The following is a 26481-nucleotide window of genomic DNA, read 5'->3' on the forward strand; positions in this document are numbered from 1 at the left end:
TGGTTTTGATAAATGTGGAGTTCAATAAATGTATATTATGCCAACATACTTTTTTTCAGTTGGATCCTTTATTTGACAGTGAACAGAAGCTCTCAGCTCTGTGGCTGCTGAGAGGCTTGACTGATCATCACACACAGCATTGGATTATAACAAATAGGTTTTGACAGACAAACTTGTATTTTGCAATCAGATGATGCTGAAGACTGTCTATGAAGGCCAGATATCAATCAAACTAATTACACATAATACACCACTGTTCATGCCAGTTGACTTCTAAACACCCGTCGCTATAGGCGAGCCGGCCCCACCCGCATAAATGCTTGTGCCCCCCCCACTTGAGGCACAGATCTTTTTTTTTTTTTTTTTTTTTTGTTAAACTTAATATTATATCATCATAGACGCAAATGATGTTGCATTCTTTATCAGTCAACAATGAAAAATATGAAAACAAACAATGGTGTGATTGTGTTTGATGGGAATTTACACTGCAAAAGCCTATCACGGACTGACTAGAAAGAAAGTTAAACTACATACATGATGAAAGCCTACGTCACTGTAGCCACTCGACGTTGCCGCAGATTTTTGAAAGCTGGATGAGTTTTTGCCGGTTTACTCACTTAATTTCGCCATGGATATCCGTATAAATCCAGGCTATATATCATGCATTTGTCTTAATCTGGATAAAAGATGTCAACCAGTCGAGGGATGATAGTGGCAATAATGATGATACCCCTTGTCACCCCTTGGGCGACCTTCGTTGAACTCGCCTGTCTCCCACACCCACGATAGGGGGCCGGGAAGGTCGGAGGTTGAGTTGTTTGAGTTTAACAGTTTAGATATTATGCCCAGTTGGAAAAGTGTGTATTCACTTGTGCTTGATACCAGAAAGAAGAAAGAAAGAAACATCATTGGTCAGGTTTGATCCTACATCGATAATGTATTAATTTTCAGCCCCCAAAGCCAATGCTTTATATGAAAACAAATCTAAATTGACCGTTTATTATTATAATCTACATCGGTGTTGCATGTCTCTACCACTAGAGGCAACAACCCAAAACAGCGTTACTTGTTTTCACTCTAACCTGCAGGAAGCGCGTTCTCTGTAGCCAATCAGAAACCTGAGATCTCAGCTCACTGTTTATCGCGAGACCTCGGCTCTTCCTTTTCCCTTTTCGCTCTGAGTCCAAGATGGTAGGTACCGCTAATAGAAAATGTTTAAATACGATAGCTAGACTATCCATGGTCATCCGCTAAATTACAAAAGCTCACCTTCAATATGTCTACATGAGATGGTTTTAAACACTACAAACGACACAGATGGTTCATGATTTCGTGTTATTTGATGATATGAATCGTATTAGCTCACCCTCCTTTTTAACTAGTGCTGCCGCTACATTCTCTCATGTTCATTAGAGTCGACCTTTGAAAATAATTTAATTCTGGGTTTAAACGTGTGTCATATGACCCCGACCTGAAATCAGTTTTTGTGGGGTTGTACCATATTTTTATTGACAAGCTGCTTCACTTTGCCTCTGGTGAATTCAGCTAGCTGCTGAGTGTCAACATGTGAACCGGCCTGTGCTAACCTTACGCTTTAGCTGTTTTTAAAGTTATCCAAAGGGTAAAAAAACAATTTCATCAATAGTTCATTTTCTGCCACCCATAGTTAAATGTTTTTATTAGTGGTCTGTCTGTAGGTGACGTGTATGTACACAGTTGTTTACTGTACAACACAAAATGGTCAATTTGTGTTAAAGATATTTGTTTTATAACAATTCCAGGGAGTCGACATCAGACACAACAAGGACCGTAAGGTGCACAGGAAAGAACCGAAGAGCCAGGATATCTATCTGAGGCTCCTTGTCAAGGTATTTTAAACCCATTTATTTATATAGATTCACATGTTTTGACTTCTATCATTCTGATACTTTGTAAATGTTAACCTCAAAGCTGTCACATCTGATCATTCTGCTGTGTTCTTACAGTTGTACAGGTTCCTGGCCCGTCGCTCTAATGCTCCCTTCAACAAGGTTGTCCTGAGGAGGCTCTTCATGAGCAGGACCAACAGGCCCCCTATCTCCATCTCTCGTCTGGTACGTCTAATCTCTCTCCTGCTTGTCCATTGTGGTTTAATCCTGCATTCACTTTTCCTAAAGATGTTTGCCATTTGAGGAAGTTGTAACGTAAAGCAAGTAGTTGGATTTAGAACAGGAACGCATTGTAGACGAAGTAAGATCAGATAAACCTTTTTTCACCCACTTGTTTTAGCTGATGCCCATTAAAAGCTCACATCGGCATCAATTCTGATCCAGAAATCATAATCATTATGAACTGTTTCAGTGTTCTTGAAATCATATACTCTCCACATGTCAGTGTACAATTTCAATGAGAAGACTGTTTTTCCTGATAAAGGTAAAAGAGAACAAATAAACTACTTATACAACAGGTTCTAAACTACTGCAGTTTACTTTGTCTGAAATGTGTCCTCTGCTACAGTATGCACCGGCCTAAACTAAATCTTCCACTGTGTCATCTTTGTCTTCACACAGATCTTAAAAACGTCAGGACAAAAAACTACTATGATGAATTGTTTCAAAATGTCTATACTTTAAATGTTATTGTAGTTGTATCATTTAAAAAAAAAAAAAGTCAGTCCTGAGTCAGTGGGTTGACGAGATACTTTTTGTGCCCCAGAATTCCTCTTATTCTGATCCCGAATAAAAACAATACATGATCTGTGCAGTAAGGAATTAAGAGTGCAGATATTAGCGCTGTTTACCTGTGAGCTCTTCAGTTATGGGCTTTTGCATGCACATTTCTGACATTATTTTTCTCTCTTCCAGATCCGAAAGATGAAGATGCCTGGCCGTGAGAACAGAACCGCTGTTGTCGTGGGATCTGTCACTGATGATGTCAGGATTCAGGAAATCCCCAAGCTGAAGGTAACTCCTCCTGTAACAGAGACTTAAGTCATCTGTTAGTCTATTCAGTCTATGACGATCTTCACTCAAGTAGTGCGTTGACCACAGTCTTTGAGATTGTCCTAACACCCTTTTTGTTGTCATGCAGATCTGCGCTTTGAGGGTCACTGATGGTGCCCGCCGCAGGATCCTGAAGGCAGGCGGTCAGGTGATGACCTTTGACCAGCTGGCTCTGGCTGCTCCCAAAGGACAGGGCACAGTGCTGCTGTCAGGTAATGACACATGAAGACTTAAATTCATTTCATTAATGCTATGATGACATTTAAGCACAAACACAACTTTGTGTCATCTGGTGGTGAAACATGTACATCAAGTTTATTACACATGTGCTGTTTGAGCACAGCCGTCGAGTGTTACACATGTTAACTTACTAATCATAGCAAGCTTTGTGATTGACTAGTAGATGGAAACCAAACGGATGGTTCCTTCTTGCTTGGAGAGTAGACCTGCAGACTTATAAAGAACGTCATTGTCATTTGACTATTTGTAATAAGCACATTGTGGGGTCTGAGTGTTTCAGGATTAGGATAAATGATTTAATGTAAAGAAACAATGCTTTCTCACTCCACATTCTTACATTTTATCAAATTGAAGAAATGAAAACTAAACTCACAATGAGCTACTCTCATAAGAAATGGAAAATAATTTATTTTCGTTTATGGTTTATTTTGTATTCTTGAGATATTGTTCAAATGTTTTATTGTATAAACAAACTTAGAAGGCTAATATTAAGGGTTTAAATTAAACACTGCAGGTCTATTTGAGAGTTGTTTAGTGTACTCTTTGCTAATAGGTACACAGTGGAATCTTGAACTGAGGTTTCTTGTGTTTGGGCCTGAATGTTGGCAGTCAATCACTTAATATCAGAAATTCTGTTGAATTGCATTTAATGGTGGAGGAATATTATTTTAGACTTGAGGTCTTCTTCCCGTCATTAGACACAACATGGTACTGTATTCAGTGTGATGATTAAAGGCAGGTTTCTTCATAAGTTTAAGCTGTTACCAGATCCTCATCAAATGCATGTGACTTCTGTAAACATCCTTTCATATCTTTGATCTCATGAACTAATTTAGCTCCTATATTGACAGTTCACCTGTAAACATGAGGGCAGATGTTTTTTTTGTCCTTTTCAGTTGAAATAACTAGTCTGCTCTTCGAGGTGGTCACTGAAGCTAGAAACTAAGTGGTGCTACACTGCACTATTTTCTCAACACCCATCGGCTCAACAATTTCTACATAATCAAAAAACGTCATCTTAACGGTTATACTAGTGATCTATTTTTACACAACATTCTTCACATCTTATTCATCTGTAACTTGAGCAGCAAAAGATGAGCCGCTCCATGAACTGAACCTTTTAGTAGTCAATATTCTCTCTAAGGATTCCAGAGAACAGCCTTTAGAGTTTTTCCTGCAAACTGCTCAACATGTTACTTGTTATAAATGTTGTGAATTGTAGTGTGATTATTACTATCTTAAAGTTTTATAGGATGATAAGCTTTTGTAACTGCTCTTAAATTTTCTTTATACATTTGCTTTTCAGGACCCCGCAAAGGCAGAGAGGTGTACAGACACTTTGGAAAGGCACCTGGAACTCCTCACAGCCACACAAAGTATGTGAACAGATGATGTCTTCTGACTCTTCACAAACACTGTGAATGTCACTGAATATGATATCAAAAAATGTCATTATGACAAATGTTTGCCAAACACTTTCTGTTGGAGACTGACTGGTCCAATCTAACATGCTCATGATCTCAGTTCCTACTTGATAATTTAGGTGATCTTACAAATTTAATTTGGACTGTTTTAATTAATATCAGTCCAACAGCTCACAGATTTAAAAAAAAAAAAAAAAAAAAAAACTGAATAGAAAAGCAGTTTATTTCAAAAATGTTTTGCTTTGTCTAAGTTTTCTGATATAACTGGGTTTTGTGTGTAGTGATGCGTAGGCTTTCTAAAATGTAGAACGAGTGTTCTCTGATATTTTGACCAATGCATATGTAGTAAGGATAACATTGATTGATTCCTTCTGTTCCAGTATCACAGTAAACCTGTACACAATACTAGAGTCTTAAAAAATAAAAGTCACATAGATTTCCTCCATTAATGTATCATTCACAACTGTCTTAACATTTGCATTTCAAATGCAAATACTGATGTGGGGTGAATAAAGCTAAGCTCTTCAGTTTTAGTCAATAAATATCTTTTTTTGATGCCATATGTATTTATTCTGAACTCTTCCTTTTCCAGGCCCTACATCCGCTCCAAGGGCAGGAAGTTCGAGAGGGCTCGTGGTCGCAGAGCCAGCCGTGGCTACAAGAACTAATCTGTGTCTTTGTTTTCCATGCAAACTGATACAAATAAAAGATTGGCTGTACAAAATGATTTGCCCTTTGTGTTTGTTGGATGCTTATACACCCTGTCAAACTCTTCAGTGCGGTACATTATTTTAATCAGAATGAAATGCTGCAGAAAGAGACATTAGAGGGTTTAGAAATGGATTAAACTCTTATTCTTCCACCTTTGAAAACCTTGTATGCCCATTTATGGTCCTTCTTTATTGTGGTTTTTAAATGAGTCCTACCTTAAGTATTCATGTTATCTGGTCAGGATAAAACCATGACTTGTCCAGGAAGTGTTGTCCTGTCAATGATTGGAGAATGTCGGTGGGTGTTGCCATGTTTTCCTTATCGTCATTGGGTTTCCTCTCCGCCGCTCAGAGCTGCAGCAGCTCCTCCGTCTCCAGGCACTTCCTGCACCGAGCCGCAGTTTACAGGACGAGCGAGGGGGACTATCTGTCGTCTGTATACAGAGGAGGACAAGATGATGTAAGTTGGATTGTTTTAACATTAAATGTATTTAACTTGGTTCCTTCTCATCCAGTGTTGGAATAATACAACTTACTTCCCAGTTTGCGTGACTCTGCTGGAGCAGTATAACGCTGTTGGCTAACATTATCTGCGCTAACTTGGATACATCATAAAACTATTCAATAAATTAATAACTGAATGTCAAATGGGAGCTATTCGGTTTAGTAATTTAAGTAACATGTAAAATCAATTAAATTAAATCTTAAATTGTGTAGGATATAATGTTGGGCTTCATGTTTAGTAGCCGCTGCTAGCTGATGTTGTCTGGCAGCAGTTTACAGTAGCTACTGTAGTCATAACATCAGCTAGCTGTTTGCTCTCCCTTTGTGGGATTTTTTTTAACCTTATTTACAACTTATAAAAGCTGTTCTTCCTCTTGATATTTAACGATACTCTCAGATCCTGAAAAGGGCTCCTAGACTTTTAGAGAACTGTCAAACCAAAGCCGGTCAGCTGTGCTAACAGCCTTTCAGGCTGCTAAGCTAGCGTTAGGTGGAAGTTTAATGGTTAAACATGTCTAACTTTATATAATATAAGGGTAATTAATCAAGCTTTTATCGCCGCTGATAAGAGTAACTATCATAGAAATGCTCTTGTGATCAAAGTATGAGCTGGCAGAAACTTGACCAGATCACCTCTAAGTCAGCCAACAGTAGGCTCATTGTGTGGGAGACATTATTTCTGGGTGTCCCCACCCTGCACCTCAAGGACCTTTAAGGTGCAACAATGGGCATCAGTCAGGTTCAGTTTACTGGGATTCTTTTTATCAAGACAGGACAAGGGCCAAGTATTGATTTTGCACAGCACAGCTTGCATAATATTTCCTGCCTGTTATCAAACTTGAAAGAACGATGTGACATGTTTATTCATATATACCCAAGTCCCATTGTGATAGTCCACTTATCTAACTTTGAGGTAACAGGGCCCTGCTGACTTTCAGCTTTACAACAATAATCCATTATACACAAAATATACTAAGGTACTTAATTGTGAAAATATCTTATATAAAGGGGACCATGAAAAATGTTTGTTTTGGTTGTGTGTTATGCGTGTGCAACATGGGACTTCATTGAGATTACATTTTCAAGATTGTTAGGAGCTAACGCTTATTGCCGAGCTCTAAATTCCAGTGCTCATTTATTTCACAAGTACGCAGACGTCAAATCCTAAGATTGAAATGGTGAAACACTGTTTCCCCTTTGTTTCCTCCACAAAAGCCCTCAATATGAAAATGCCAGCCAGATGTGGTCATTATTCTCATGCAACCTTTCATCCATTGCAAATGTGGTGTCTCAGCAAGGCTGTTGAGGATGTGTGATTGTGAGTCATAGTGTACCAAGACAGCCGAGACACGCACCTTAGGTCAAGGGGCATAATAGATCTTCTATTGCTTCACACTGTAACCCTAATCTCCTCCTCTTATCGCCATGGTTCTTCTTGGTACTGTGAAAATGTCATACTCGCATTTGCCACATTTGAATTTTGGGCACGATATACTGAATTTATTTTCTTCAACATTTTTTCCTTTTTATTGTTAATTTTTTCAGCTGTCTGTTCTTTAAAAGCGCTGGTGATACATTAAAGATCAGCTTTTTTCCCCCCGACTTTTGCAATTAACTATTGTCTGCCTTTCTATTTTTGTTTTGATTCAGGAACAGAGATCGTTGGGCGGGAACGTGAGGCTTGACTCAAGGACTTAACAATGACATAAACTAAGGACCCTCCTGGAACTGTCTTCTTGTTTGTCCTTTGTTTTGTTTCATTTTCTTTTCTTATTTTTTTTTTTGTATTTTTGGCTCTTCTAATGTCCACCTTGTGTTTACCTGCTTGTCACAGTGAAACTTTGTTTTGTTACACTACTGTCTAGAGGTCTGACCTTGTCCCTCCTCTTGTCTGCCTCCTTTCGATCACTGAGATTAAAGATAGCGATAAAGGTATCAAAGGTCTTGAAAGAGCCTGCACTTATCGTATCTTTGTGGCATTAGTTGTCCTTTTCGCAGACACTTACCATGCAACATACTCTATGCTCCATGCTTTAATTTAATCCATATAGCCTCCTTGTCTAAACAGGGTGTGTTTGTTTGTCTGAATCATACTTAAGCGATCATTTTTCAATGCAACGAAGTCTCAGTTTTTTCCTTTGTGTGATTATTTAAATTTATTAATTGTCAATGCAGCTGCTCGGCTGCCATGTTGTCATCATAGCAGCATAGAGGCTGCTGGAAGATGTAATTTAAACCTTCTTTTTTTTTTTTTTTACATATGCAATCTTTGTGAAGAAGAACACTTGTTGAAAATGACTGATTTAATTGTTTTATATATGTTCATTAGTATGTTGAAATCTTGCCTGTAGTTAACTGTAGAACTTCTTTAGATCAAACTGTGATGGGATCTTTCTAACTGTGACACAAAGACTGTTTGAGAGCTGATCCCATCTCCACTGGATAAATACTCTAAAGAGAAGAACCTTTAAACTGGAAGGAGCTGATTTTTTTTTTTTTTTTTTTTTTTCTCAAAATTAAGATTAAGTGAACAGGCGACGGACAGGAGTCGATATTTCGGTGACTTGTTGAATTAAAACACTGAAGAAGGAGAATGATTTCAGGGATAATGTTCTTGGACTGACATTCAGTTATGTTTTGATTTTCCCTGCGAATCTTGAAGAGCTGCCAAACTCAACTCTTCAAGTCTCTAACTGTAAACAACACTTCAGTGAATTCTACTCTAAAGTTTAACACACTGACAGTTCTCAATAAACCGAGGATGCGGTCTCCACAACCTTCCTCACGCTCCACCGCAGAAGCCCTCCTTCATGGCCAGTTTGCCAGCTGGGGATCCGGCAGCAACAGTAACAATAACAGCTGCCCCAACAGCCCTGGTGGTCCAGGGGGACTCTCTCCGGCTGCCTCCCCAACTCCGACATCAGCCTCCAACTATGCCTTGACCCTGACCCACACCCACATACACATCCAGCGTCTGTCACCACGACCGGGGAAGGAAGCCCGTCTCCTGCTGCCTTTATCAGAGCTCGTGGGATGCAGCTGCCCCCGTGCCCCTGCGCCCCCTCTCCTGGTGCTGTACTGGTACCCGCCAGGCAAACGACGGAAAGGGGTGTCCAGGCGCAGGCAGGTGAGGGCCTACCTTGCAGAAAGCAGGACTGAAGCTGAGAGGTGGTCGGCTGCTGTGCAATGCCTACTCAGAGATGTGACCGTCACTGCTGACACAGGTGAGCGTGTGTCTCACTATGAAGGGATGGTGGTGACTTGTGAGAAGGTGATTTACGTTATAGGACCGTATGAAGGATTATACCGTTGAACTACAAATCACTTACAATCCATCCCTACTTCACCTTTAACTGAATGCATTTTTCCACTGTTCTTATTGCTGCTTGTGCCAAAAAGGCAGTCCATGAACGTAATCACAGTGTTTTTAGTCTTAACTATGAATCCCTCGTCATGCTCCTTTTAGTTAGGGTTCCTTTGTGTTTACATGTGTGGTATTTAAGTGGATAGCTTAATCTGTGGGCCAACATTGTAATCTGTGGGCCACCATTGCTGATAATAGCTTTATTTCATTTGGCTGACCATTACACTTAATCCTTGAATCAGGCTTGAATTCCTGAAACTATGCCTGGTTGTTTCGTGCTGCTTTGATTTATGCGAGCTAAGTAAAGCTAAATGTCACATTGACCCGGCACCTATCTTTGTGCAGTACACACTGTTTGTATCTAAATGCTACCGGGGGGGGGGGGGACATGTAAGAAAAAAACAAAGTGAGAATAACAACTCTAATACAGCCGAGGAGAATAGAGGGTTTTTTTCCAAAGTCTTCCTCAGTGAATTCTATGTCTTTATTTTTATCTCTACTGATGTTTCTTGACTTTATTTATCTAACAATTTTAGTTTCGCCCTTATCTGTCCTGCACACACGGTCTCTATATCATTCAATGTTAAAAGTAGAGACAGTGAGGGTGGGGCTGCTGCAGCCCACCATCCCTTCCCATATGCTGTATCCCCCTGCCTAAATAATCAAACAGATAGCAAGAGTGCGCGCCCCGGCATTTTATCCTGTCTCCTTCCTCTTTAGACGAGATCTTAACCTTTACTTCTCTTTAATCTTTCTGCCTGTTATTTAACTCACTGTTTATCTTCACATAACTGCCCCATAACAGTGATAACGCAGTCATTCATTTTTAATTCTTATCACTCCTGTCTGTGTGTTTCTTGCCTGCTCCTGTCTCGTACTCGGCTGCAGTTTGTCAGCCTGCTGCTCATCCTCGTGTGTCTGTTTCACTTCTCCCTTATTTTACCTCATTGCTTTATTGGGGAATTTCTGCAGTCTTTTTATTGCCTCCACTGCACCACTGGTGCATTTGATTTATATGGGTTTTTTAGAAGTAAATTGTCTATTCAAACCGGATCAGATGACAGAAATGGAGTCTAATTTTAAAAGAGCACCGATTGAGCTATCCTTCTCTTCAGAGTGCTAACTCTGTAATCTTTCTCCTGTATCTGAGTTTAAAGGATTAAAAGAAACGATTTGTCCAGTGTAAAGTTTATCCTGTGAGGTGAAATAAGAAGTAGCCAAAGACTGGGGTTGGGTTAGCTTGTGGAACGATAGCTCCCAGATAGCTGTAGGTGCAGTGAACCTTAACTTCCCTTCTTTGTTCTGGACAAAAATAACGGCATCAGTTTGAATGCTCTAATGCTCTCCCTCCTTTTTGATCCAGAATTTTCAAGAAGTCTTCTACCTCGTCCCAGGCGATTACTGTTATTGGTCAATCCTTTCAGTGGGAGAGGCCAGGCGATGCAGTGGTGTCAGACCCACATCCTGCCAATGATCAGAGAGGCCAACATTAGTTATAACCTCATACAGACAGGTAACACATCAACAGCAAAGGTAGCACTTTTACACAAGTAACCAAGAGTATTAAAAGATACTAACTGCTTGAATCTGTCTCAGAACGTCAGAATCACGCCAGAGAGCTGATCAGAGAGATACCTCTCCAAGAGTGGGATGGTATCATCATTATCTCTGGAGATGGCCTTCTGCATGAGGTGAGTAACAGCTAGCTACACTAACAATATTGATTGTGTGGTTGTTTTTTTTTGTCCTGCATAAATGTACAGCTTTAACTGTGTCCACAGAGGATTTTCTGAATGTTTGGGTTGTGCTCCTGCAGGTTATTAATGGGCTCATGGAGCGCGCTGACTGGGAACAAGCAATAAAAACACCTGTAGGCATTTTGCCCTGTGGCTCTGGAAATGCACTGGCTGGCTCCATCAACCACAACGCAGGGTGAGCATGTGTCACAGTCATATCTGGGAGGCTGATCACTTTTCCTTTGCCCCCTCCAGTTGAACCTTGAACGTTGAGCTCGGTGGGTATGAGGTATTTAAGGTGAATCCCAGATCAAGAGCTCTTCGATATGATATCTCCTCTTTGCATTCTCCTGGCAGTTTAGATCATGTTTGCTGATAATCTGCTCCAACGTGTTAAAACATGCCGAATAAGTACTTCTGCTATCCCGTGGACTTCATGACGTGCATCGTCAACACCTCGAATCTCTTGAAACATTTAATATGCTTATCAAAACACGTGACAAATATCCCTGTGATGGTTGGATTTTTAAGGGCTTCAAACGTCAAAAAAGGGACTTGTTGATTGTGAAAAGTGCACCCCTGTCATCGATATAGACCCCACATGTATGTGGATTTATACAGTCAGATCAATTTCAAAAGTTGTTTCATCTTGAGACAAAAGAGTACAGAGCTGCTCCTTTATCACCTCTTTGTTATCTGTACTGAGATTTCTCTGAACACTTTAGGACACTGCATTGACCTTTCATCTGTACAGTTATCTGTAATAACAGGACGTGTTGTTGTCTTTATTTGTTTTCTCCCTCAGGTATGATATGTGCCTTCGGGAGCCCCTCCTTTTGAACTGCTGCTTCTTACTCTGCCGAGGTGGTGTCCAGCCCATGGACCTAGTCTCCGTGACAACCAGCCCTGCTTCCTCCAACAACAGTCGTACTGCGGCACCCAGGAGACTGTTTTCTTTTCTTTCTGTTGCCTGGGGCTTTGTGTCTGATGTGGACATCGAGAGTGAGAGGTGGGTGTGTAGTTGCCTATACTGAAGGAAAATCCTCAGTTGGCTTCGTGACAGGATAACTTTAAATGTCCTGCAGTGTCGTCTGAATTAAACACAACGATAACTTTCCATTGAACCTGTTTTTGTGTCTAGGTATCGTGGCTTGGGCTCAGCGCGCTTCACCCTGGGCACCCTGGTGCGCATTGCTTCTCTTCGGTCCTACAAGGGTCGTTTGTCCTACCTGCCGCCCTCCATTTGCCCCACGTCACCAGATACCACACCCCCTCCGCCAAGGAGACCCCTCTCCCGCAGCATCACTGAAGGTCTGGAGGGCTTCTGCCGAACCCCCATCCATCGCACTTGCTCTGACATGGGCATCAGTGAGCAGAGAAGCCTGCGTAAGGGTGAAGGAGAGAGGGAAAAAGAAGAGAGGCAGAGAGAAAGGGAGAGGAGAAGAGAGAGGGCCAGGGGGGGCGGGACCGGCGTGGTGAGGGCGAGTAGCCTGGCGGAGGACAGAGAGAGGGAACGGGAGGGCGAGATGGAAGCAGAAGAGGAGAGATCAGGGGTGCGTTCGGAGAGGTCGGGGACAAGTTCTGAATCAAACGAAAGGGATGACTGCAGTATGGGAAAGGAAAGACTGGAGGGGATCAAGGATGAAAGGGAAGAGGAGTTAGAGGTAGAGCAAGACTCCAGTGAGATGGAGGAGGAGGACAGGGAGAAGAATGGGGATGGAAGTGGGGGTTCTGTAGAGGATAGAAGACAGCTGGGAGAAGGCTGCGGGGTGGACATGGGGCGGGAGGTGAATGAAGAGGCAGAGAATTGTCTCGCTTACCAAGATGACCTCCAGGAAGCCAGAAAGGCTCAAAGAAAGAATTCTGCTCCTTCAAGCCAGATAGCCAGCACTCTCTTTAGCCAGCCTCTGAGTCAGGAGGTCAACGCAGACACCAGGACCTCATACGGAGTCGAGGACTTGGACCTGAATGGGACCTACTACCAGAAAGAAGCTTACCCACTGGACGTTGCTCGGGAACGAGCTCTCACCATTTCGTCTCCCTTTCGTCACTCTCCCTTCTCCTACAAGCCCAAGACCCTGGACCAAAACCAGAACGCCTCGCGACCGAGGCCCCTCTCCCTCCTCCAACACTCCCACTCAAACTCTCTCCCCCCAAAGCTCCCCTCTCTCTCCCTCTCTCTTTCCCCCACACCCCCCTCTTCGCCTTCATGCGCCTCCCCACACTCCTCGTCCTACCTCGTCCCCCGTCCTAACACCCCGAACTCGGCCTCGCCCTCACCCTCCGTACGTACGCCGTCCTCCTCGTTTAACTTTGACATTGCCGAGCCAGCAGGACCCCAAAAGAACCGTCCTTTTGTCTCACTGCCTTTAACTCTACCTAGAGATGACTTGCTACCCCCCCTAGACCAGCCCCTCCCTACCAGAGACTGGGTCACCATCGAGGGGGACTTTGTCCTGGTCTTGGCTCTGTATCAGACCCACCTGGGGGCAGATCTTCATGCTGCACCTCAGGCCAGGTTTGACGACGGGCTGATCCACCTGACCTTTGTGCGGGCGGGGATCTCCAGAGCCACTCTACTGAGACTGTTTTTTGCCATGGAAAGAGGGACCCACCACTCCGTCAGCTCGCCATATGTGAGCCATGTGAGCTGCAGGGCCTTCAGACTCCAGCCTCTCTCCACACGGGGGACACTCACTGTTGATGGAGAGCTGGTGCCCTATGGGCCCCTTCAAGCGCAGGTCAGACATGGGGATGTAAGAATGTCATGAAATGATGTAATCTGAGTGACGATGGCATACACTCTAGATCCAGAAAAAAATAAGGCACATACTCGTGTGGCTGTTATCCTGCATGCTTTGAAAGACAGTGCCATAGGGAGTAGTAGTAGCTGTTTAGAGTAAATCAAAATGAATTAAAAGACTGCTGAATTGAAAAAAAACAGCCTGAAATGAATACCCATGTCTCTATGTTCAGGACAAAATAGGCATAGAGATAAGAGTTACCACTTTGTCCACTGGGGTACGATCATTAAAGATCAAGTTCCTCACAGAAGCTTTAATAGACTTTAAATGATCCATTGATAGGTAATCATTCAAATCATTGACATCAGAACCTGACATACAGTAAATCTTCATTCATGTATTAGTTAGTTAGTTAATTAGTCAGTAAGGAACTTTGTTGTACCATTTACTCTTAAAATGTTATGGAGTTGCTTTGTTTATTAGTTAATAACGTTTTTTTCCTGATCTGTCTTCATAGGTTCATCCCTCCATGGCTCGTCTCATCGTTGGTGACTGTGGAGTGAAGATTACCAGATTCTAATCAGCGGGCGTTTGAGCTCATTGACCGATACAACACTCTGCTGAATTATGTTATCTGTGCTGCCATCTTTACTGAACAAAAAGGGGGGAGGGGGCGGGGGGGGGGGGGGCGTGTCTGAGAAACTTACAATAGCCTGGATTGCAGGAACTGCTTTTCTGGGGTTTAGTGAAAGGCATAACCCACCGAGCCACGCATCATTGAAGCGCGACTGCAGGGATTAATAGCGAATTTGAAAATGGATGATAAATGCGCCTCATTGCACAGCTGTTGGATTACATTCAGCATACCCTGAGAAGCATGACACTGCACAGCCTGGGATAATAAGAGGGAAGAACAATCGAATGTGTATGGGTTTTTTTGTGCAGATAGTGCATGTATTGGATGTATACATAGTAGTATGCATGAAGATAAGCACTACCTGATTGTTGCCTTTCAATGACATGGAAAGAAATGATCAAATTGTTGTTAACAGTGGAGAAATATACAAAAACTACATTCAAATTTAGTTTATTCAATAAAACTGACTCCGACCCTCAATCTTCAGCCCCACTCCAACTGTTTGAATACAACAACTTCCGTCCCTATTAGTAATGCCTTATCTGACACTGGACACTACATTTATATATTTGCCCTTATCTATTTATGTAACACACAAACATTTTCTTAATTGTGATCCACTTTATCAGAGTTTCCGTCGATAACGTAAAAAGCAAAGGTTTGATCACACACTTACAGTAGACCTGTCTGTAGACCCTCCTACCTACTGTTATCTTTGTGCAGCTCTTCGCCTCTTTGCAGCACCAGTGGTGAAATATTCACTGTGGTGTCTTCAGTTCATGCAAGTCACTCAATACAAAGCAGCTAAATCAAGTTTTTCGGGCTCATATCATTTGTAGGAGCGATCGAACAGTTGACGGAGACCATAACTGACATTTTTACGTAACCTTCCGGTTTGGGTGCATGATGATGAACATATTGAACATGAAAAAATGTGTGATCAGAGCAAGCTTCTTGTTTCAAAGCTCTTTATTTCAGGAATTGCATCAGAATCCCACACGTTTGCCCTTAGCACTATTTTAGCTCATCATCAATCACCTTTGGAAGCTTATGATGTATCCATCCTCTGTTTAGGAACAAGTAGTGCATTTGTTTTGCACAATAACTGGAGCACAGAAGATCACAAAGACTAGATTACATATTAACCTTTTAGACACATCTAACACATAATCAGATGTTCTAGAAATCGATGTTAAAAAGCCTTTTTCAGATGCTATTGCAAATATATCAAATCACATTCCTTCACTGAAATGAATTTAATGTTTCAATTTGAACGCTCATAGCTGTGGTAAGGTAGGACTGACTGATGTCATAATCATTAAGCTGCTTCCTGCTGCAGAAACAAAACAAGGAGACCAGCAGCTGTGTATTTTCATGTCACTTTATGGTTTATAGATGAATCAGATGGATTGAAAACTCTGTTTGCAGTTAGAAATCATCCTGCAGCAGAGCTGTCTGAGTGACTGATAGGATTGGGTTTAAAATGTATCTTTAGAGAGCATCACCACGGCCACATGATGACTTGATCCTTTGTGAAATCAAACCTCACACCGAGCTCTAATATGATCTGTGTCTTATGAATATATTTGTTAAAATGTTATAGTAGAAACCTGCTGATATATTTGGACTTGACGTAGGGTGAATCATTAGCATTTGCAGCATTTCAATCAGTAAGATCATGTGCTGACTGCTTGGGTCATCAACATACTGTATGTGTCTTGGATATGTCCAGACAAATGAATGCCTTTGTATTATGAGCCTGTAAATTCTGGCTGTTTATCATGAACTGTTCAAACCTGACCGCAGAAAATGGAGTAAAAGACTTTGCTCACCAGGCTGTTATTTGTCTTCCATTGTTGATCACTTGAGTGCACAATGCAGCTAGTCTACCACAACTACACTGTCATTACACTGCTACAGAAATTTAGTGCAACATTTCTAGTAACATTACCAAACAAAAGAATCTATATACACATAAGATAGAGTTTTTGCCAAAATGTTTTAGTCGTGGAGACAAGTAATGACAGTTTGTGTTCTGTGACCATATCAAGGAAAAGGTGGCGTTGCAGACTAATCTGACAATGTTTGGGTTCAGCCCTCAGAATAATGCCATTAGGATTTCTCTAGTGGACTGTCTTCAATGAAATTGTAATTATTACTAAAAGGATGAAAATATATGCATATAAAATGTACAGTTAATAGTTCTATATGGTTTTGAATAAATGTACCTTGATTATTTTGTCTGAAAAAATATGTGCCTTACTTTTGTCCCACAAATGTTTCTCCTCCCTTATAGTCAGAAGCATTCCTTTGGTGCCTACCGAGGGAAACTGTTTTGAGCTGCAGCTCTTTTGGGATAGTTAATAGCCTTTTAAAGTGACTGTCCATGGACCTAAACATAGATGTGAAAAGATATCAATGAAAAAATGCCAGGCCGGTTACAGTTATATTGCTAATGACTGTTTCCGAGGTCGAGATTGAACTGTAATCACCAACTTTGAACCAGTGGTTCCAGACAGTTAAAAGTACAGTAACTGCTGCTAGATTTTTTTGCAACATTGTTCCATCATATAGACATTCTGGGTTTAGGGCATCGTGATGTAGCCTAATGGTTGTTTCGTGCCTAGAGGATTTGAAACTTGATTGTGGGTCCTTTGCCGCATGTCATCCCCCAACTGTTTGACCTTTTTGACCTTAACACTTAACTGAAAAAAACTCTCAATTTGAAAATGTTCTAAACGCTGTCTTAGAGTGTAATGCCTTTGACTAGATAGATAGATAGATAGATAGATAGATAGATAGATAGATACTGTAGATACTGTAGATACTGTAGATAGATAGATAGATAGATAGATAGATAGATAGATAGATAGATAGATAGATAGATAGATAGATAGATAGATAGATAGCGAAATTATAATGAAATATATATGGTTTATGAACAACATCATTCCTAATGAATATGAAATGTGTTATACTGTATATCAGTTCTTAGTCAAACTTTATCTTTGCCACCTTTGCACCTTTTGCACACATTTAGGTGATTGTATTTTGAAAAACTGCTGACCGGAACACAAGTACCCGGGGTTCCTGACACCTCTTCCGGTGTCTCCTCCTTCTTTGTCTCCGGCCCAACATTTTCGACACCAAGGGTTGTCTTGGTTTTTTTTTCTCTCTAAAGTTCTGAGGATATATTTACACATATATCCTCTTGTTTTCTGATATTGAATGACAGTCGACTCTGAAATATTTATGCCTAAAAGTAAAGCGCCAAAAATGGATGACCTGGACTACAGTAAGTGGGCTCAGTGGTGAGCTTTTTGTACGGGCTATCGTTAGCTCACTGCGGCTAGTTCAAGCTCGGAGCTCAGTTTAGTTGCTCAGGTGTGACACACTGATTACACCAGTAAACATGGTTATATACCGTTTACATTTACCTATCTTTTCCTAATACGAAGTGCGTGTAATTAAAGTACTCTCTTAGTTCAAAGAAGACACGGGTGGCTTACCCACACGCCAACTACATATTGATTATTTTAGCTAACGTCTGCGGGCATTCAACACCCTGACTGTCCGCAGAGCTGCACGATGGCTTGTTAAAACAGGGTTTATTCAGACTATCTAACCATCCACTTCATGTGATCAGCACTGTGATGTAGGAAGAATCAAAGTGTATAGTTAATACAGACTGTGGGCGTGGTTGGTGCTGTATTAGAGCAGCTGTTTGTTTTGCTGAACAAACACAGCTGCTCTCTGGAGGGTCTGCCAAATATCGACCATCACAAGCTGCCACCTCTAAAGCTAAATCTGGGTGTTTTAGGGGAAAATAATGCATCACGAGATTTTTATTTTTTTGCAATAACACATGTGTTGTTATGTTTCTGTATTTTTGAGACAAAGGATGAGGAGGTCATTGTGTCAGGCACACCTACCTGAAGATAATCTAATACAACATCAGCCCATTTCCTTGAAGTTATCATCTTCATTAATTATTGGTTTTGGTTATGTTTTTGAGAATAATAAATGGTCTATTAAGAAAATATGAAGACAACCTCTCTGACTTAGGTTGACACTTGTCACTTCCAAAGTGAAACTAAAGTTACGCTCACATCCCTCCAGTAAGATTCAGACATAAACTGTATATTGTTTGTTTACGTAACTTAGGTCCCCTGGATGCATTTGTTTATTTATTTGTGCTGTAATAAAACAATTAACACGGTTGATGGTACATATAAATTCAGGTTCCTGCAAAGAAGTTGTGTATCTTGATGTTTTCTATCATTTTAATGCACAAACAAAAACAATAAGGGGGTCTTAATAATGATGGCGTATTTGTAGAAACACTGGTTCTGACTAAGAGTGTTCCATATACCTAAAAATCTACTAAATAGCTTTCATTTAAAAATAGGACAAGGGAAAAAAACTAAAGCCACTTCTCCCTTTGCTTTCTTAACAATCAACGACTGTTACTCCTTTTTATTGTGACATACTTACTATTTATAAAATAGTTTGATAGGCTTTTGATGTTACTGATAAGTCTGCTTTGGGTTGTATGCGCACCGTTACTATTTGTGAAAGTTGTAGGAGCAGAAACTGAGTCATTCTTCTCCTCTTCCCTTCCAGTCCCAGTAGACCTCAGCCCAGAGGAGCGCTCTGAGTTGGAGGACATCCGTAGGAGGAAGGGCGTCCTGCTGCAGGAGATCCAGAGGCTCAGAGAGGAATTAAGAGAGGCAATTTTGGAGGTGGAGGGACTGGAGACCAGCACAGAGGGCAGGTAAGACAACGAGGAGCAGCTCAGTTGAGTTGACATCAATCAGCGCAGTGTGAGAGAATTGGTTCACTATTCTCCAATGCATATTGTCTTTTTGGGGGGGGGGGTCTAATTTTATTCCTCATCTCATCCGAGTTCATCCTTCAACTCTCAAAAGCTTCTCTGACTGTTTAAAACCTTTTAAATCAACATCAATGTTTCTGCTTACGTCGATTTTCACAGATTTATACCTGTGTTTGCACCTGTTGGTTTTATTGTATGCTCACCTTTAAAACAACCTCCACCGTTCACAACTGTAGACGCATACAGATCCTAGTGTTGTATAAAAGGCTTGAGCCTTCTGGTTGTGAAAGGGTGAACAGATCATGCTCCTGCTACATTCATATTGACATACGTGCACTTTCTTATCTGTAGAGAGCGATATAGATCAAGTTACGTATGTTTATGGGAATATTTGACATTTTTTTAAATAGAATTCATTCTGCCCCAGACTCTGAGATCCAGCAGCTTCACTCAGGTGTTGAGTGTTTGAACAAACTGACACACCGTCCTGTTCAAAGTGAAAACTTTTCAAGAGCTCGCCCTACCTGATTGACTTTCAAACAAGTGTCATCAATAGCAGATATTGAATATTCGATAAATGTGCATCTTTAGAATTTATTTATTTGACATCTGTTGTTTTACATTTAGCTTTTAGCTGTAGCATGGATGGTCTTTTAAACATTACAATCACATTAAACATGTTTCTCAAAGAGAGTAATTCATCTTAGGTTAAAGGGTAACTTTCAGTTCATTATTTTATAACTGAAAACGGGTTTGTTACTCTGAGCTGTGTATGACCACTGCACAAGCCTTTCTTCGTTACATTTCCATTTTGTCTTTGCAGTAAAACTCTACAGAAAAGCAGGCATGTGGCAATGGGTAGAAAGAAATTCAACATGGACCCTAAAAAGGTAAAAAATCTTAGTTTATTGTACATTTCTTCTCCTCCCCCCCACACTGTCTGAGAGGTGTGATGATGATGATGATGATGATGATGGACTTTTCCATCTTTCTGCAGGGAATTGTGTTCCTGGTGGAGAATGAGCTGCTCAGACACACTCCAGAGGACATCGCTCAGTTCCTATACAAAGGAGAGGGTCTCAATAAGACCGCTATAGGAGACTACCTCGGAGAAAGGTGCTTTGTTTAGATGTGTTTACTCCTCTTTCTCTCCTTTCATATAAGCTGTTGGTAAATGTCATCTCTTCTTTGCGGCTTTGCAGGGACGACTTCAACATCAAAGTGCTTCAGGCTTTCGTTGACCTCCATGAGTTCACTGATCTCAACCTGGTCCAGGCCCTCAGGTAAGCATCTTGTTCGCTGTGTTTTTATGTCTCCAACAATGTTCACAGACTCTGCAGTAAGTGCCTGGCATTCATTAGTAAACAATCCTTCTCCACAATGGAAAGTTGGGACTTTCCATTGTGGAAAGACTTGTCAGGTCAGGTAAAAGGGAACATTATGCAAGAGAGAAATCCTGACTCCTAAACCGTGGCCTGTTTCATGCAGACAGTTCCTGTGGAGTTTCCGTTTGCCCGGTGAAGCTCAGAAGATTGACAGAATGATGGAGGCCTTCGCTCAGAGATACTGCCACTGTAACCCTGGTGTCTTCCAGAGCACTGGTAAACAATTACACACTCGGTTACAATACATGCAAGACGGCCGAGTTAATGCACCTTTTTTTATGTTGTCCTCTTAAACGAGCTTGATTTCACTGCATCACAGGAAGTGGGATTTTCCCAGACGGTGTGCTTAAGTTTCACGTAAAGCGAACCTCTTACCAGAAAGGCTCGGCCACCTGAGCCAACACACACTGCCAATTTGTAAACACCACTCATTTGAGGGTTTTTTTTTCTCAGGAGTCATTTCCTTTAATTGTTTGAGATGAGGTATGCGCAACATCCCCGACTTCTTGTTCTAAGACAGAGTGATAACTGTACAAAGCTTCCGTATTATTGTTTTCTCCAGATAGAAAAGTAGATCTATTAGATTCAGGATTTGAGTGCGTTTACTGAACCGTACTCATCATCATGTTGTGCCCCCTGCTCGTCTCTCCTGTTCACAGACACGTGTTATGTACTGTCATTTGCCATCATCATGCTGAACACAAGCCTCCATAACCCGAATGTGAGGGACAAACCTGGAGTGGATCGCTTCATTTCCATGAACAGAGGCATCAACGAGGGGGGAGATCTGCCCGAGGACCTGCTCAGAGTATGATGCTCTTTCTTTCCAGATGAGTCAAATGATCCCACTCAGAGTATCGATATCCAACTCATCTCGCTGATTTCTCTCTTATTCCAGAATCTCTATGACAGCATTAAAAATGAGCCTTTTAAGATCCCTGAGGATGACGGTAATGACCTGACGCACACCTTCTTCAACCCGGACAGAGAAGGCTGGCTTCTTAAACTTGGTGAGATGATACAGTTAAATAAACCCAGTGTGCCATTGTTTCTGGTAACGGGTATTCATTTCCTCTGACACAAGAAAGTGAAAGGTTGTGTTTTCTGCTGTAACCTTTATTTCTTTAAAGGCTTTGTTTTGGACCTGAATCCTCCTGTCTCTGACGTTCTGCGGCCTCCTTGCCTCCACTTGAATTGTCAGCTCACCGTGCTGTGGCAGCAAAATATTGCCATAGCACGATCATGACCAACACTCACTTTCTTGCTCCACGGCAGTCTAAAAAAAGATTGGATTGTTTTCTTTTGCATGGCGGGGCCTAAGATCTCTTTGTCACTAATATAATCTCCCTCTCTTTCTCTTCCTCCTCCCCGTCTGTGTGTCCCTCTCTTTCTCTGTTCTGACATCTAAATCCTCTGGTCCCCTTTTTGTCTCTGCTTCTTCCCTGCGATTTCCACCCTCTACTGCTGCTGCTTGTTTTCTCAGGAGGTATGTACTTGACACTGTTGATGGAGTTTAAAGTTTTTGAAAAAAAAAATTAGCTGTGTTGTCAATTGAAAGCATGTTGAGATTGTGGAGTTTTTTCTCAACTTTGACCTCCATAAGGCCGCCCTCTTCCTCTCCTCTCACTCTCTGTTTTGACTTTGTTGCTGTGACTCAGGGGGACGAGTAAAAACCTGGAAACGGCGATGGTTCATTCTGACAGACAACTGCCTTTATTACTTTGAATACACCACGGTAAGTCTTTGAGTCCATGTGCAGCAGAATTCAGAGGAAATGTTGACACCAACAGTATTTGTTGAGTCATTTGGTGCATTATATTCTCCATCAGGATGCTGTTGTTGTGTTAGCAGTGGATAATCTCTGAATAAGGCAACATAACTGGGATTTGGATTGTTGTTTTATCTTGCAATAAAATGTTGCATTGTTGGAAAACACACGCAACACTTTGATTGTGTCTGTAATGAAGTCTGGTGACTTAAGTTGGGGATTAGATACACAACTGTTTTTATCCTCGGAGGACAAACTGGTTTGTTTGCCCTCGTATAAACAAAAGGTGATGAAGCAAATACCTACGGTCGCCAGAGTAACGCAAACACACAGCTAACAAGCATTTGAAAAGGATACAAGTTTGGCTCTGCGTCCAACATGTAAAATATTGATGTTTACAGAAAGGCTTGCTAAGATTAAAGATTAAACTAAAACCTGGATAATCATTTCTCCAGAATGTATTACTCCTTTGTAGAACAGCTTGCTTCTGTATTAATTACAGCTCTCTCCAGTGTGACTCATTTGACCTGAAATGAAGTTGAGATGAGTTCAATGCCTTGGATTTCTTAAATGCTCTAAGTGAACAAAGAAAAAGAGCATTTGCTGCACTAATATGCTGTTTTTGCGCGTTTCCCTTTCAGGACAAGGAGCCGCGGGGTATCATTCCCTTAGAAAACCTGAGCATCCGAGAGGTAGAAGACCCAAGAAAACCTGTAAGTCTGCCGTTTAGCTTCACACAAATAACAAAGTCGTGACACCGTAATTCATTTTGTGCTGTGATTGTTCTTCCATTGTCTTCAACAGAACTGCTTCGAGCTTTACATCCCCAACAACCGTGGTCAGCTGATCAAGGCGTGTAAGACTGAGGCTGATGGTCGTGTAGTGGAGGGAAACCACATGGTGTACCGTATATCTGCCCCAACACCTGAGGAGAAGGATGAATGGATCCACAGCATTAAGTATGAACATGAAAAATGACCAGTGAGAAACTTTGGCTAGAAAAAACACGTCAGCCTCTTTTGTAGTGGCTCAATGTTAATTCTGAGCTGCTGTCTGATTGGTACTTATACCTCAGTACTAGAAGGCTTTCACCCTCAGTGTTTTTTCTTTGTCACCCGTGCAGATCTGCTGTCAGCGTCGACCCCTTCTATGAAATGCTCGCTGCCAGGAAGAAACGTATATCGCTGAAGAAAAAGGAGGAACAACCGTAGATCACTTCCTTCATGTCTTCCTTTCTTCTTCTCACTCCCATATGGACACATTTACATTCCCTCTCCAATCTTCCTGTTCATATGTTTCTCTTTACCTTCTCCCCACCCCTCAAACACATTCTCTCCTGAATATGAGGACTGTCTATCCTGTCTTACCAGACTCTTGAAAGCTTTTTTTTCTTCCCCCTCAGAAGGAGAGCTCACCCACAGTGGCTGAGTCTTCTATGATCTTATTACTTACACTACTGCTGGTACACACAACCTTTCACACTGCAGCTCAAGCACACAGTCTCTCCTGTCTTCTCAGCACACCTCTAATGTTTAAACTCTCGAGTAGACTGTGAAACGATTCTCAGATCATATTCACACAATTGTTTGTCGTTTGCCTTCCATCCACATTGATCCCCCTTCTCGAATTTGCTCCATGAATCTGGACTAATTTGGCAACATGTGGGAAATGGAGGATTTAAAAATGCTGTGATAGTCATGATGTGAGAAGCTGTTATTTATTATGGAGAATCTTCCTCCTTTGTTCTGCAGAGTTTCTCTGTAAACCAAGAACACAATTGATCAAAACTAACAAAAGTGTAAGGCTTCGGGCCAAAGCAGCTTTTTCATACTTCACACATTTCTTATCAGACACAAGAAACGTTTCTTTTCAGTTTGAGATCAAAGAGGATAGACGAATCATCTGAAATTAAAGCAGGACATGCTTTTAGATTCAATAGAGGTGCTCACTGCTTCCTATAGTATTAAATAGCTATGATACACACTACAACACTTAAATACTGTACGATATGTGAGGAATATCGCCAAGTTACTGTAGATCTTCTAATTGGGTCTGAAGGCAGCAAAGTTGCTTTACTTGTAGAGTCACTGAAGAACAGGACGAGCAGCTTCTTTCTGATCAGTTAGTTTCCTGTTTGAGCTCATTGAGACAGTATTATCTGGATGTTCTTTAAGCTGTTAACATGTCAGAGCAATAGCAGAGAAAACCATAGTTCTTGTATTGGAGGCCTGTTAGCAGATCTTTTCAGTAACACTACACTTAACAACATGTTATCTCAGATGTAATATTCCAGCATGCCACAAATCATTTCCTTCCTCTTAAAGAAACACTACAATAACTCTATCTGACATTTAACTGTTAAAGGCCGGTCTGTCCACTATGGTGAGTTTCACGAAACCACAAAGGCAGCTCATTACAATGTATACTTTTGTGTAAATAGACGTTAGCACATTTGTTTATGATACAAATAGAAATGATTTAATTTATTCTTTTGTTAAAACCTGATTTTTGTACGAGCTACTGTAGGACTGCATGTTGATCGTCTGAGGCGTCAGCCGTAGGTACTGACGCATGGCTGATCATGCTAGTGCACTGATTTTCAAAAGTGTTAGTGTTCCCTGTTGACTAGGAAAAGTAGTGTTTAAGATGGAAATGAATTTGTGCATAAAAGTAAATGGTCTTAATTGTAGCTTCTTTGGACAGAAGGCAAATATTTAGATGTTTAGTAGTCTGGTTTACTACACGACAACCACATTGGTTTTTAGAGTAAATCAGACTCATTTCAAGCACAAACAGCCACATGCTTTGAAAAACTAGTGTCCAGGTTTCATTGGCTCCTCGGTCCACTAGAAGTGTTAGAAAAAATGTTCAAAAGCAGAAGTTTAAATTTCACATTATAGGACATTGTTAAAAATGAAGTCACAACAAAACAAGGAACACTAACAAAGCTTTGATTCATTATATTATAGAACAATTATTCAGATGTAATGAATCATTAACAAGTTTTAGATTTGTGTCCAGTGATAGATTTGCTTGACATCCAGTTCATAAACTTATTTCTAGTAGTTTATTGGATTGGCATTTTTAGATGGTAGTAAATATAACAGTCGACTGCACTTTATCGATTTTTAGCATTTGGGAGAAAATGCTGTTACTTTGACTGACATTACTTCAGTGCTCTGTAGCACCGTCTGCTGGTGATCCCGCTCACTGCAATATGCTGAAGGATGAAACGTGAACTGTGTAGAATTACTGTATAATGCCACCGTCTGGTCAGAACCAGCTATAGCAACAACAGTTTAAGACCAATATGTACTGTATTTTATGAGCTTCATATCTTCACCTGATAAAATGTTGTACAAAGGGGAGTGTTTTTCTCTTTTCGTCATAATATGTGGACCTTGTATTGAAAACACAGAAGTGGAAAAATACAGATATATGATTGCCTTTACTCCCCTAATTCATCAAACTGACTTAAGGCTGAACATGATTTCTCCGCATTACATAGATTGTCTCCAGGCCTCACCTTCTGGGTATTCTTGATGTGCAAAGTTGCCAAAATGTACTGTTGGATCAACAAATGTTTTGATTAGAACAAAAGAATGATTATTGGAACTGGGCCTCCGTTTCTGATTCCTGTGACCCCAGAGCCACCTCTTTCATAAAATGTGTTTATTTTGTATTTATTTATTTTTATTTACTGTGAGGTGAAGATGAATAGATCATCTGTAAATGTAGCAAACGGAAAACCATGATACATTGGTGCCAGTAAACTACTGTGTAACAATAAAAAGTAAACGGACAGAGTAGATGCTTTGTGTGATTTCTTTTGGGTTTTTTAATCCGAATACTGCCTAAATGTTTTAGTTTGATGATGACATGTCATGAACATACATGAATAATGCCCAGAGCATACCGTAAAGGCTTGAGAGTTGACTTTTATTTGTGGGTTTTTTTGTTGTTTTTTTACAGCAAAACTTGTCTACAAATTAAGAAACTCTAACGTTGATAAAACACATTTAAATGGCTCGGAGACTCAAAGTAAACTATAGACTGTAAATATTAGATCTATCCAGAATGCAGGTACAGCTTAGCTTTAAGCTAAACTACTGCACACTGACTGTGAGGGAGAGCGCTCTGTCTGTGTCTGACTA

At 41.0% G+C, this 26481-nt stretch overlaps 3 protein-coding genes across 3 annotated transcripts; all 3 read left to right on the top strand.

The window, feature by feature from the left end:
* The first annotated feature begins 1083 nt into the window (after positions 1-1083).
* rpl18 (ribosomal protein L18) lies at positions 1084-5369 on the top strand. Its single transcript, XM_079344413.1, has 7 exons — positions 1084-1191; positions 1782-1868; positions 1986-2093; positions 2844-2942; positions 3070-3193; positions 4528-4597; positions 5238-5369. The coding sequence occupies exons 1-7, from the start codon at positions 1189-1191 to the stop codon at positions 5311-5313; spliced, it is 567 nt and encodes a 188-aa protein (XP_079200539.1). The 5' UTR covers positions 1084-1188; the 3' UTR covers positions 5314-5369.
* Positions 5370-5667: 298 nt separating this feature from the next.
* sphk2 (sphingosine kinase 2) lies at positions 5668-16576 on the top strand. The gene is made up of 8 exons (XM_079344396.1): positions 5668-5815; positions 7510-9083; positions 10587-10736; positions 10820-10914; positions 11040-11155; positions 11765-11968; positions 12101-13700; positions 14221-16576. The coding sequence occupies exons 2-8, from the start codon at positions 8621-8623 to the stop codon at positions 14281-14283; spliced, it is 2691 nt and encodes an 896-aa protein (XP_079200522.1). The 5' UTR covers positions 5668-5815; positions 7510-8620; the 3' UTR covers positions 14284-16576.
* An 833-nt stretch (positions 16577-17409) lies between these two features.
* Positions 17410-26134, top strand: cyth2 (cytohesin 2). The gene is made up of 12 exons (XM_079344408.1): positions 17410-17635; positions 18964-19114; positions 19998-20064; positions 20172-20290; positions 20377-20457; positions 20663-20775; positions 21219-21367; positions 21458-21569; positions 22218-22294; positions 22969-23040; positions 23132-23286; positions 23451-26134. The coding sequence occupies exons 1-12, from the start codon at positions 17569-17571 to the stop codon at positions 23536-23538; spliced, it is 1251 nt and encodes a 416-aa protein (XP_079200534.1). The 5' UTR covers positions 17410-17568; the 3' UTR covers positions 23539-26134.
* The last annotated feature ends 347 nt before the right edge of the window (positions 26135-26481 follow it).

Source organism: Symphodus melops (genome assembly GCF_947650265.1).
Source record: "Symphodus melops genome assembly, chromosome: 5".
Taxonomy (NCBI): Eukaryota; Metazoa; Chordata; class Actinopteri; order Labriformes; family Labridae; genus Symphodus; species Symphodus melops.